The sequence below is a fragment of the Mauremys mutica genome, chromosome 5 (assembly GCF_020497125.1).
Source record: "Mauremys mutica isolate MM-2020 ecotype Southern chromosome 5, ASM2049712v1, whole genome shotgun sequence".
NCBI classification, from domain to species: Eukaryota; Metazoa; Chordata; order Testudines; family Geoemydidae; genus Mauremys; species Mauremys mutica.
Window position 1 is genome coordinate 120,688,401 of NC_059076.1, and position 14,200 is coordinate 120,702,600.

The 14,200-nt window shown below is 44.7% G+C and overlaps 1 protein-coding gene across 11 annotated transcripts in view; it reads right to left on the bottom strand.

The window, feature by feature from the left end:
- Window positions 1-10,756: 10,756 nt before the first annotated feature.
- ABLIM2 (actin binding LIM protein family member 2) overlaps window positions 10,757-14,200 on the bottom strand; it is a 210,111-nt gene continuing 206,667 nt past the window's right edge. For 4 of the 11 annotated variants that reach the window (XM_045017870.1, XM_045017872.1, XM_045017876.1 and 1 more), the window contains one exon: window positions 10,760-12,788. In XM_045017870.1, coding sequence (XP_044873805.1) covers window positions 12,675-12,788 — 114 coding nt within the window. In that variant the 3' untranslated portion in view covers window positions 10,760-12,674. Of the gene's footprint in view, window positions 12,789-14,200 lie in introns of all 11 variants that reach the window. The other 7 variants (XM_045017869.1, XM_045017871.1, XM_045017868.1 and 4 more) reach the window with 6 other exon arrangements.

Below are 14,200 nucleotides of genomic sequence, written 5' to 3' on the forward strand. Positions count from 1 at the left end.
TGAAATATGCCAAGTTTCTGAACTCTAGTTTAGATTAACTGTAAAGGACCTACTCCTTAGCCGTGGATGTACTAAATGAACCAGAAGATTGGTCAGCCAGTCAAGTGGAATAACACCAAGTTCTTGTGTTCTATAAATGTTTAGATATGATTAGGAAAGGGATAGAGACTTCAGGGATTCACAACCATGATATGATGACAGTTCCCTAATGAATAATGTATACTTAGTACAGCTCACCACAATTACCTCACATACACATATGCTGCGTTTTACCAGCTGAGGGATAAAATACCCAACCTCTGAGACATCAGCAACAGTACAGATTAAACTGAAAGCACTTGTGCACTGATTTCTGATGCTTATTACTGATGAATGATGGGATTTTTTTGTTCAATATTTAGTGCTTATAAAGCCTTTGGCACAAATGCAGAAATTATCTGTATCTGCCCTGGAGCAAAAAAGCCATCCCCATCCGTTCTAAAACATGTCCTGGCAAAGATATGCCCAAGGAGAAAGCCAGTCAGAAAACAGAAATCCCAGAATTGTCTCAGAACACAGAATTAAACCAGTGCACTGTTTTTTATATTTATTCCTTTTTACTTTTTTTTAAAATGAGCAGATTAACTTTTCTTATTTATGCAAGAGTTTTGTTTTGTTTTTTACCATCAGTTTCTAATCATTTTTTGTCAGTTATACTGGCAAACATACACTGTCTACTCCCAAGGCGCTTGTATTTTTGACAACAAAGCCATTATAAAGGAAAGCCAAAAGCAATCCTTTACGGTAACATTTCCCCCTATTTATCTTGATAGACACAGCGGCAAAATGTGGAACAGAGGGCTTGCCTACACTTGAAGTGCTACAGCTGCACTGCTGTAGTGTTTCAGTGTAGCCACTGCCATCGGTGCAGGTAATCCACCTGCCCAAGAGGTAGTAGCTAGGTCAATGGAAGAATTCTTCCGTCAACGTAGGGCTGCCTACAGTGAGGGCTAGGTTGGCTTAATTACACTACTCAGGATTTTTCACAGCCCTGAACAACATAGATAAATGTAATTTTCTAGTGTACCGTATTTTCCGGGGTATAAGACGGGTTTTTTGGGCTAAAAAACAACCCCCCAAAATCGGGGGTCATCTTATACGCCGGGTATAAACTCCCGACCGCGGCTGGGATTTAAAAGGCTCTGGGCTCCCCGCCGCAGCGGGCAGCGCAGAGCAAAAGGCTCTGCGCTGTCCGCCGCAGCAGGCAGCGCAGAGCCTTTTACACCCCAGCCGCGGCCGGGAGTCAGAGGGCTCTGGGCTGCCCGCTGCGGCGGGGAGCCCAGAGCCTTTTAAATCCTAGCCGCGGCTGGGATTTAAAAGGCTCTGGGCTGTCCACCGCGGCGGGCAGCCCAGAGCCCTCTGACTCCCCGCCGCGGCGGGCAGCCCAGAGCCCTCTGACTTCCCCCCGCAGAAGTGGGGGGGTCGTCTTATACGGCAAGTATATGGCAAAACTAATTTTTTAATGAAAAAATTAGGGGGTCGTCTTATACGCCCCGTCGCCTTATACGCCGGAATATACGGTAGATCAGGAAAGATGTTGATCAGTCTGCCCAATAGCCTATTATATTCTCCCAGGGCCACTTCCACAATGAGTGGAGTGCCATTAACTCACATTGACTTCAATGGGAATTGAGGGTGTTCAGCAGCTTGCAGGGTCAGATCTTACTGCATCATGCATGCTTTGAACCATGTTCTGCCCTTGATGGCACAGCTGTGCCTACACCACCTTTTGACTTTATTTCTGATTATTTCCCACCCTATTCCTGTAAGCATCCCTGAAAGAAACAAACATAAGTAAGGCCACTTTTACAGTCACTCATGCCATCCCATTCACCCAGCCAAAGGTAGAATGTAACCCACTTCCAGGTAGAAAAATAAGTGTTTACATTATTTTTCTCTTTGATTACCTTGTTCTCATTTGGTAAATATGCATTTAAGCTTTTCCAGTTGCCTTCCCACAAGAGATCTAAATGCAAGATCTCAGTGACTTTTCTAAGAGTCAGGCTATGCCTACACTTGGTCCTGCTAGTGAAGGCAGGGGACTAGACTCAATGACCTTTCAGGGTCCCTTCCAGTTCTATGAGATAGGTATATCTCAATATATATTTATAGTTTTTGGGGCGGGATAGCTCAGTGGTTTGAGCATTAGCCTGCTAAACCCAGGGTTGTTGTGAGTTCAATCCTTGAGGGGGCCACCTAGGGATCTGGGGCAAAGATCAGTACTTAGTCCTGCTAGTGAAGGCAGGGGGCTGGACTCAATGACCTGTCAAGGTCTCTTCCAGCTCTAGGAGATAGGTATATCTCCAATTAATTATTATATTACATTTGCAGAGTTTTTGCACTGTCAGCTTCACCAGTGATACTGAACCAGTGAAAGAAAAGTGCTGGTTTGTGTACTCACTTACTTCCACAGGCATCAGAGTATTTACACTAGCAGCACTTCCATCAGATGAGAGCAGCGCACTGAGGGCAGCTATCCCACAGTGCAGCTCTCTCTAGTTTGAGGATGGGTCTTGTGGGAGGGGGGAGGGGGTGATCGCGGGGCATCTCGGGTCCCTGCACAACCTCCTCTCCCCAAACACTGATCAGCTTCAGCAGTTCAGCATGGCTCCAAGCAGGGGACCCTTTGCTCCGTGGAGCAGGCATTGTCTTCTGGCCAGATAAGTGAGCATTTGCCAAGAAAACAGGAAGGGGAGTTTCAAAGTTCCCGGGGCTTTCCTGGGGGAGGGGTGAATGTCTGTTTACCTGGCATCAGAGCAGCAGAGCTGCTGGCAAGAGTGGTCACCTAGGCACTGTGGGATATCCTGCGGAGGCTAAAAGCTGTGTAAACAGGAAGAACGTGTCTTCACTTGCACATCACTGCAAAAGCATCACCGGTAAGAGCTGTATGCCTCTCGGGGAGGTGGTTTTCTTTTTGCAGTGGAGTTTCATATCAAAGAATCATTGCCAAGTGTAGACACTCCCATGGTTTTTGCGAAAAAAAAGGGACTTTTTCCACTTCAAATAGCAAGTGTAGACATACCCTCATTTAGAGAAGGTGACTTCTCTGCAAGGCAGCCTTAGATGCCACACAACAATAGGGACCCAAGGACACCTCAATGGATAAAGAACTTAAAACAGGTATATTTCTCAAAGTTATGTTTTAGAAGGCATAAGGCCTTTGTTTCACTGTTTATAGTAGCCTTATAGAACCTAAGTCCAGCCCTGTTTTTCAAGTAATTTCCATTAGGTCTAAAATCTGGATTTCATTGAAAAACTTAAGAAGTACATTAACCTAGATACCTGTCCATTTCTGTGTTCTCAGTGAATAATCAATAAACACAATGATGACTAAGTGGAAACACAGAAATATATCCATAGAAAGTCATGAGTCATGTAACTGATCTGTCTAGATGGAAAAGACGCATCAATCTTTTGAAGAGGCTGCCAATAAAAGGGTTTTAGAGCGCTATAGGCACAAAAACATGAACTAAATGTGCCCAATCATTTGGAAGAAAAAGTAGGCCATCAACACCCCCTTCCACTTATCAGGATATATCATCTTTTTAGATAAATATAAAAACACACCCCTTCCCTCCACACCTTTTCCAAAACAAAGGAAACAGCTTTGATCAATGTGGTTAACCACATGGCTGCCTGGTTAACCATACTTCCCTTGATAGAGGCATTTGAAATGAAAGTTTTAGATAAATGCCTGAAACTAAGCCTGTACCTCTCCATACACTGCTAAGGAGCACTGAAGTGACAACTCTTTGCACTAGGGCAGAGGATCTCACACTGTGGTCCGAGCTCCATTCAGGTGGTCCGCAGATAGTTCCCTCTAAGGTGCACGTCTGGGTGGCCGTAGACAAGAGAACGAAGGGCCAGCCACCTAATTTGTGGAGCCCCGCAGACGTGGCTCCACTAATTAGGTGCCTGGATCCTGGAGAAGATGCACATGTAAGGTGAGGTGGTGGCCTTGGGGGGAATAGGAGGTAGGTGGGAGGGGGCAGTGGGGTGAGAAGAGGGGGTGGGGGGAATTTGGGACATGCAGGGCTGCGAGGCGACTTTCCCCAGCTCCAGGGCTGCGGCTGCCAGGAGAGACAGTTCTCCTTCCCATCCTCTGCTCTGTGGCTGCTATGGTGGGGGAGAGACCCCCCCTCCTTTCCAGCTTCAGCTCAGGGGCTACTGTGGCAGGGGAGAGAGGGAGAGACCCCCCTTCTTTCCAGCTTCAGCTCAGGGGCTGCTGCGGCAGGGGAGAGAGGGCACATCCATCACATTAGAAAGGTAAGACTACTGATATTAAAATATGAGCGCTTTTATTTGTAGAACAAAAAAAGTTAATTATTATTAAGGTTTTTTTAATATAGAGCTTTTAGTCAAAGCGCTTTACAATAGTTAGCTAATGGTACAAACAACATTTGGAAAGATTATTAAGTGGTCCGCTGAGACCCTCAGCAACTTTCTAGTGGCCCACGGAAAAAAAAATTGAGAACCACTGCACTAGGGCATTCTGTTTCAGGGAAGTTTTGATGAGTAGCAGTGACAAGATGATTCATGTTCTGACCTTAGAGTTGATTTTCCTTACACCGCTGAAAAGGAACAACAAACAGAATCATCTCCTGAAGATGCAACCACAATGTACTTATTTCCTACAGACATAAACATCCTTCCCTGGAAGCCTTTCCCTCCTTTAACTTACTCTAAACTCACAGATGATAGGTTTAGAAGACCATCTAAATTCTGCTCTTATACCACCCTGCAGTCAATGGGATTGTCCAGGTGTACTATAATGCAGAATCTGGCTCATTCTGCTTTCAGTGATAGTTTCTTAAATATAAATAAATAAGAGCTCTCTCTTTTTAAAGGTCAGAAATTCTCCTGAATTTGGAGAAGCCTTGGAGTCCATTTTATTATTTTGCTTGCCTTCCCATGACTCAACCTAAAGCTTTGGTGGAATCCTTGGCAGGTACATACTTTCTGGAAAAGGTCTATTTGGAACAGTTCTGGCCCAGGTGATCTTCCCAAACCCTAGCATCCAAGATTCTATTGGAGAGCTCATAATACCAGCATAATGCTGATACTTGTTCTTTGACAAAACACCAAACAATGGCTGACTGATGGGAAATAAGTGCTCATCATTCCATCAGTACAGGACCTCCATTAAAATCCACGGTGTTTTCACAAAAATAGAGCAAAGTATACTCTCCTTTTCTTTTCAGAATCCATTTTAAGATTTTCCTGACTATTTCTGGTAATCATGTTGCCATGGTAACATGACTGCCCTCACTCACTCTACCTAGTGTCCAATGCCCCAGATCTTCTCCTATTCCATTGCCATTTTCTTCCAAAAGACAAAAATAACTTGTTTACAAAAGCAAGGTATTTGGGGAGCTTTTTCCTGGGAGGTGACCAGGTGGCATAGGAGACGACTGAGGGATACCCTGTAGAGGAGAGATGGGTGAAGTACTCCTCCTCCATTGCTAAGTATCCCAACCAAACTACCAGCTGCCAAACCAGCTGATATCTTCCCCCTATCTGCCATGCAGACACAGACCTGACAGAGAAAAATTAACCTCACATTTCCCTAGATACCCTATCCAGCATCTCAGCGAAAGGTACGGCACTTTGCTGCCCACAGCAGTAGCTGGACAGTACCACAAGGCTGTATGTGGGCGGGAGGGTTACTCCATTTGTGAAAAATATCATAAGCAGTAGAGTTGATCCATGTTGTCAGAATATAGTTTTCTCACATGGAGCAAAACAAAGAGTGATATCAAAAGAAATCTTTAGAAGATGTGAGGCTGGCATGCCCACAAGTTTACTACACAATGTTTTTTGAAGGGATCTCTCTGCATATGGGGTCTGCTTCATTATTTTATAATTCTAATCTTACTTGAAACCATCATCCATGGTCCAAGCATGAAAATAGGCTTTTAGTTAGTTAGTTTAAGTGTGAGGAATAAACACTGATGAAACAAATGGGAGAGATTGGAAAAGCTGAAGTCTTTTCTACCCCTAACATCCATGGAAGGGAAAGATGGTGTTTCTTCTCTGAGACACGTGAATATTCCTCCATACAACCCTCCAGGACGGCGAATCCCTTCCTTAAGATCAATAGAGCTTATTGGAAGTCTTTGAACTCTGTACACAAACTAGAGAATGTGCTCAATTTCCCTGGCTCCAAACATCTCTCTCTGTTGCCTCACTCCTCATTTTTCAACGGGCTAAATCTTGGGTAAATGTCACCTATCTCCATGCAGAACCGACAAAGTACAAACCGAATTAAAAAAAAAAATCCCAGTGGAAGAAATCAAAATACGTCGCTGTGAACTGAACATCTTTCTACCAATCACACGGCTGCTTTTTAGTTTTAACCTCTCCGTTAAACAGGAAATACAGCGGAGGGGGTCATATATTGGTGAAGCCAGTGGGGATAGGTCTGGAAAGATGGTTCTTTTTGCCTTCGCCCTTACTGACTCTGGGACTGTAACATGATGCAATTCCACCCCCCCGTGCTGAACCGGTTGAAATGACAAAATCGGGGTGGACTGTCCCCAAAGGTGGGGGGAAATCATGAAACCCTCTGCCGTACAAAGCAGCCGCCTCTCGGAGTTGGGGCAGCCCGTCAGACAGGCTGGTGCCTTGCACTGGAGATTGGAGTCACAAGGATCACAACCAGATGGCATCATCTGCGAAGAGCTCAACCCAGATTTTCGCTCTTTCAAACCCTACGCAAGGGTTGCATCATGTAACAGGAGTCGGGGGGGGGGGGGGAACCCAACCACCAGAGATCTTGCAAAGGGGGGAAACAGTAACTGGCTGAACTGCTGCCGCCTGATGCTCTGGCTCCATCACCGCTTTTTCCATGTGCTTCTCCCAGCCAAAACAGAAAGGGGCTTTTTTTGTCTCTGCGCTGGGTGCTTTCCAGAGAACTTCCAGCCCCGGCTGTTTGCAGGCGCTGCCTGGAGGGGGGATCAGAGCCCGGCCAGAGAAAGCCCCTTTCCCATTTCGGAGCCCCCTCGGCCGAGCCCAGCGGGCCGGTGCTGCCTTGGCACTGGGGCTGGTTTGCAAACAGGGAGCCGGGACAGGGGCAGCGGAGCGAGAGTTCAGGCAGCAGAGAGACGTTTCCTACCTCGAGCCTTGTCCTGCAGCAATTCTCCGCACAGCGCCGGGCGCCTGCCCACCCCGAGACCCGGCGCAACAATGGGGAGACCGGGCAGGGAGCAGCGGCTCCGCTCCAGGCCGGGGGAAAGGAGGAGGCAGCAGCAGCCGCCGCGAGCGAGCCCGGGGAGTATCATTCACACATGCCAGAGCCGGCCCAGACTGGCGGCTCCGCTGCCCAATCAGCCGGCAGCGCTGGGAGGAGGCGGAGCCAGGCAGAACAAAGGAGGGAGGGGGAGTGCCCCGGCCCCCGGCCCCGGGGCAGGTAGCGCGGGGCGGCGGTGCTCGCTCTAGCCTGCGCCCCGGAAGGCTATAGCGCGTGGGGTGCTACAGCAGCCGCTGGGTAAATGCTCCCTGGGGGCAGGGGAGGAGGTACCCCAGGGAGGGGGTCTCGAGCACTAGCTAGGGGGCTAGGGGGCTGCAAGGGGGCCAGCACCGCCCAGGGGACTAAGGGGTTGCAAAAGGGGCAGGGAGGGGGCCAGCACCATTCAGGGGGCTAGGGGGCTGCAGAAGGGATGAGGGCTGGGGAGGTGCCAGTTCTTGGAGTCCCGGAAGGGTCACGTGAGCTCTAAGGCTGAGGCCAAGCGGAGATGAGAGGGGGTGTGGGGTGTTTCTTCGAGACAACCAGGGGGACATGGGGGGGGGGCTGCTAGATGCTATGGATTCTACCTGGGGACAAGCAAGTGCTGGGGGGGGGAGTGTATGGTGAATGTAAGATAGTCTCCTGGTGGGGGAAACAGGAGGTTGAGGTTAGAGTTGCAAGCCTGCTCCTTGCAGGGAGTGAACAGATACAGGGCCCTGATTCTTATTAAATGACACCTCTACTTGCATTTTATCCTGAGTCCTATATCAGCTCAATACAGGATGCTCATTACCCTGTATTACAGCGTTAATTTCACACAGCAATACAAATGTCTGGCTGCTTACCAGGGTGGTAGGTGGCATCCCTTCCACATGAACTTTGTATTGTAATCATTGTAGTGCACAGGCAGTTGACCTCTATTTTATCAGTTATCTCGGGGCCAGTGTAAGCCCCACCATCCATCTCTTAGCCCTGCGCTGTCAGCGGACAGACTCATGGTGCCTGCAAATGCTACAGGCATAAAGCCTGCTGCACGTAGGGAGGGAGGATGCCAAGACAGAAAAGTCCTGCTGCCTAAGTCAACTGGAACCCACCTCCCCCAGACTTCCATCCTTCTGCTCTCGTCCAACAGCATTTTCCCTATTCCTACCAAGGGATGTGCTCAACTGAGATAAAGCAATCCAGAAGTCTGAGCCTGGCTATATTGAAAGGTGTACCTGTTTCACCAAACCTTTGATTTTAAAACCAGTTTGGTTAAAACCGTGCACAGTCTTGTGCAGACACTTCTAAATCAGTTTATATCTAGCTTATATTGATTTAGCTTAGTTCGGTACAGGTTAGACAAACACCTATTGGGGATGGTCTAGGTATACTTGGTCCTGCCTCAGTGCAGGGGGCTGGACTAGATGACTTCTCGAGATCCCTTTATCACGGAGTGTGGGGGAGTCAGGACCCTGCACCCCCCACTTCCTGCGATTCACCGTGACTCTCAGCCAGCCAGTAAAACAGGTGGTTTATTGGACGACAGGAACACAGTCCAAAACAGAGCTTGTAGATACAACCAAGACCCCTCAGTCAAGTCCTTCTGGAGGGCAGTGAGCTTCGACCCCAGTCCTGGGATTCCCTCCATTTCCCCAGTCAACTCCAAAACTGAAACCCCCTGCAGTCATCTCACCCAGCCTCCTCCCCCCGCCCCCCCCCCGCTCCGCTCCTCCTCCAGCCTTTGTCCAGTTTCCCAAGCAGAAGGTGACACCTGGCCCCACCCCCCCTCCTGGGCTCTCATGTTACATGCTCAGGTATCTTCCCTCAAGGAAAGTCTCCCATCCCACACACAGTCCCAGTAAAACTCCTCTGCAACATTCCCAGGTCAATACTCCCCACCCCCTGCTGCGTCACACCCTTCCAACCCTACATTTCTATAATACAAACCAGATTTAAATAAGATTAATGATGCAAGTTAAATGAGTCAATATAATTTAAACCAGGTTTAAATCAAATGAAAACTGTCCATAGAGAGTTTTGGACTGATTTAACTACTTTGGTTTTTAAACATATCTGAAGTTAAAATGGTGCAAATTAGAATATAAACAAGGCAATAGATAGGCACTGATTACTAGTTCAGTTTGAATGTTCCTATTGTTTTAAAAAGAACAATAATTTGCATGTACACCTAAACTTTACACACCTTTGCCCAGGAACTACTTAAATTATAAGTTCTTTGGGGCAGGGCTTGTGTTTGTACAGCACCTAACACAATAGGGACCCGGTTCCTGTCTGGGGCTGCTAGGTGCTACTGAATACAAATCAATAATAGGGAAGGACAGAGGTGCTCATTCTCCCTGTCTTGTCCATGCCAAGATGGGAGGTGAGACAACAAGATCTACAGTATCCTGGGGACAAAGAGTGCTGATACTGGCTGCCAACTAGACATGGAGCCATTGATCACTACCTGTTGAGCCCGACGAACTAGCCAGCTTTCTATCCACCTTATAGTCCATTAATCCTGCCCATACTTCTTTAACTTGCCGGCAAGAATATTGTGGGAGACCATATAAAAAAACTTTGCTAAAGTCAAGGAATAACACGTCCACCACTTTCCCCATATCCACAGAGCCAGTTACCTCATCATAGAAGGCAATTAGGTTAGTTAGGCATGACTTGCCCTTGGTGAATCCATGCTGACTGTTCCTGATCACTTTCCTCTCCTCTAAGTGCTTCAGAATTGATTCCTTGAGGACCTGCTCAAGGCAGGGTCCAATGTAGAAGCCAGCAAGAAATTCACCTGGTTGCTCAGATAACTTTGCTGTGCCTCCATCTGGCTTAACAGTAAGTCTGAGCCAATCAGAGAGGCCAGATGTCTCCTCCAAGTTGGGTGATGCCTATGGCAAACTAGGGTCCATCAGCCCATGCTACCAGCTGGTGGTACCAGGGAGCTGCCACATGGTGGCTGTGGTCTAAGAACTTCCTGAGGGCCACGGACCCAGGTTTGAGACCCATGATACATCATAGGCATGGACTGCAGTGCAGGCTAGCAATGCAAGTACATATCCAGGGGGACCGGATCAGCTTGTACAGCCTGTACCAACACATCTCTACTGCTGTTTTAATGAGCTAGCGAGATTAAAGCATGGGTATGTTTACATAACCTGCAAATCATACCTCTGATTGCAAAGTAGACATAGCTTCATTACAATAAGTCTGGTTTAACAGTTCGGTCAGTATAAAATGGCCTTATTGTGAACGAGTCAGAGGCTCATTAGAAACTGAGTGATTAACCAATATGATACGCAAAACATCTTTACTAACATACATGTGCAGGGTAGCTGTGTAATGAAAGTGTAAAAAAATGCCTGTGAAGGCAGTATATTTAAAGACTTACAGTATCACCATAGGTGAAATTCACACCAGTATAGATGGTCTGCAGGGGTCCAGGCACTACACAAGTGCCACTTAACCCTTATTTTGAGGATTCGTGCAAAGGGGCTGGGTGGGCATTCTGAACAGGAGTGAATTTCACCCAATGGGTGGAGATACAAGTCTATAGCTTCAACTGACTTCAGTGGGAAAAACTACTGAAGAATTCAGTTCTGTGTTAAATATGATGGGGAATCCTCTCTCTTCAATGTGTGAACATAACTCCCTGTAAGTTTAATGAGAGTTACATATCAGTATCAAGGGATGAACAGACCTATAGCAACATTACAATTTGAAATTATATACATTAAAATGATTAGCACATGTATCAAGCTAAGTCTTACTTTTTAATGATTTTTCTAGACATACGTATTATCACACAAAACATTTAGGTCATGAGAAAATATTTATTTCCAACAGCATGAATTTTGAATGTTAATTGAAAGAAGGCATGTTCAATGCTACAATTTCCCCATCACTGGACCAGTTGAACTAGTGTGAAGCAGTGCATATATTAAAGTTACTTTAAGGAAACGCAAAAAGACAGAGTGATGTAGAAGATGGGTACAAACACTCAAGACAATAAAAATGCAGAACGCTGACATATGGCTGAAAAATGTACTTTTTTTTAAATGCTCTTTTAGTATCACATAAAACTAGCAACTCACTTTAAAACCATTTTTCATCAGCAACTGTATTTTTGACCATATGAAATTATTAAATTTAATACTGTCTTTCAGCTGGAAGAGATCTTAATATTATCTAATGCTCATATCAAACACGTAGATTTTGTTAACTTTACTTGTTATTTAAGATAAAGTTTCAAGGTGCTTCACCAATAATACAGAGGATTTTGATTTGATTTGTACAGAAACATGCAAATATTAATGAACAAGGGTTTTTATAATAGATATATTTGGTTACCATTTGATAATTATTGATAGAGCACATCAAGCTTTTTTTGTTGTTATTTTTTTGTTACATTTTATGCTGAACGCTACTATTCCACAGCTATCAAATTGCCACCATAGCTCTTCAGGCTTAAAAAGTAAAGCCAAAGAGTAGAGGAAATAAGTATGCCTTTATGCTTTAACATATATTTACAAAACAATATTATTTTATATGTAGCTATAGAGAGAGAGATTTAAGATTTCACGGTATTTGTATCAGCACGAAATGTAAAAAATCCCCAAAAGATTAGGAAAACACAAGTAACTGGCACTTTACACCCTTGAACCAGTTTTGTATAAGGCTTTAGTTTTCCTGATGAATGGGACATAAACTTTTCTTAGTAGGTCTCTTTATATGCTTTAGTCATTATAACTGTGATTTGTCACAATATATTTTGTAATAAAATAAAATCTCTTTGTGTCATAATTGAAGATAACTAGTTACCATTTAGATGTATGTGATCTTTTAGAGAGTAGCTTCCATCTAAAGTGTAAGAACTATATTTAAGGTGCTTTGATAGTTTTGCTTTCATTCCTATAAAGTACCACACAAAAACAGTTGCAACTTGCTGAAATGCTTTTCTTTGGCCTTTCCCACATTTTTTTAAAAAATAGCCTATTATCCCCCCCGTAGGAGAACTTTATGTTCATTAGTCATGTGATTTCTAAAAGTTTCATCATTATTGTAGAACTTATTGAAACAAAATGTTAGGTGGATTTCTTTTGTCACAGCTACATTTCTTTCTCTTCCCTCTTAAAATCTCCTTTTGCAACAAGCAATAACCACAAGCAACAATTAATTTAAAGCTAGATTTTTGTATGTTGTAAACTGGCTAGGACCAGGACAGAACCAGCCAGTCATGCAATGTCAGCAAATTACCTCTATACCAGTGCACTGCCATTTAATCTTTTCCTTTGTTTCCCTCCCACATACACTAACACAATGAAGCTGGACAATGGTTCAACAGTAACTGCATATGATAGTTCTGGCAAGACAATTTTTGTTTTGATTAAGCACATTATTTTTTTTTTCTGTCTGAGCGAGGTTAGAAAAGCAGGGCCTTTTTCTTTAGGTCATTCCGCTTCCAAAGTGCCAGACGATCAAATTCTTCTATGTTCATTTTGAAGACTTCCTGGAACTCTTCAGGGGACAAGTGCCTCTTGGAAAAGAAAATACAAAGATACGGTAAGTGCTTTCAAAAAGAAGGAATATTTCTCCCTTTCCTGCACTATGAAACAATGCACTGGGATTTTCATTTGAATTCCCAAACTCAATCTGTAAAAGACTGCATCAAAATCAAATAAGCTAAGATCTCGTGGGAAATGAAATTGACAGCAGTGGCTTACTAGTACAAAAAGAAAACTTTTCCAATAAAGTTCCCACGGAGTAGAAGCTAGGGTCTTTGGGAAGGAGATATAGTTATTTCTACATATAACTAGATTATAGAACATACTGAGACCTATTTAAGCCAATCTGGGAATTGAAAGAGATTGTTATCAATTTAATTTCAGATCTGGATTTTCCCCCCTTGATCTATAATAAGTCCAATAGACACCATCATAGCTCACTAATTGTAGTCTTGTAACAAACGAGAGACCATGCTGCTAAGCTCTTACATGCAAAATGTATTTCTACGTGGGGTTAGAGTCATATCACAATGAGATGTTGGATAAGGCTGATCTGAAGTGACACGAGCTGTGCATTTATTTGATGTTTCCAGTTTACGCAGCATAAACAGATACAAAGCAAAAAAGAGAAAATTACAAAACTAATACTGCCAATAGGACTAACATAAGGGACCTCTGTGATAAAGTTATGCTTAATACCTAGTTATTATATTTACAGAAAAGTCTGCAAAGAATAAAGGTGTACAGTATTTTGGACTCAATTCTGTCAAAGGGTTTTACAAAGATTAATTAAGGCTCACCGCATCTGCAAGGCAGAGATTATACCATCTAAAACTGATATAGTCCACAATTACCAAGTGTGACAATTTTGAGTACCCAATTGAGACCCAATTTTCACCAATGCAGAGCGCCCACGACTCCTACTGAAATTACTGCAAGCTGAGCGCGTGCAGCACATTGAAAATCAGCCGCTCACTGCCTCAAGTGCTCCCCAAAACAAAGGTTTACAAAATCAAAGGCCACTTTCTGGAAATGTTGGCCTGATTAACTTCACAGCCCCGTGGACCGGTGCTCCTCAACCCCTGCTACTCTGCATTGTGTGGCTGGGAAAAAGGGAGCAAGGGAACATCCCCTCTCCCTTGCCTGTTATTGCTATTATCAGTAGTAATAATCACTATAACACCTAGGAGCTTCAGTCACAGACCATGACCCCATTGTGCTATGCGCTGTACAAACACAGAACAAGAAGATGGTCCCCAAAGAGCTTCCAATCTAAGTATAAGACAAGAGACAACAGAAGGAGACAGATGGGGAATACAAGGAAACAATGAGACAATACTGGTCAGCACGACTCCGCTGTAGCCCCCCTTTTGGATACCCATGCCCCTCAGCCCAGCATTATTCCCCCCTCCCCCACTGGAGCACCATCCCCTACAATTCAGGA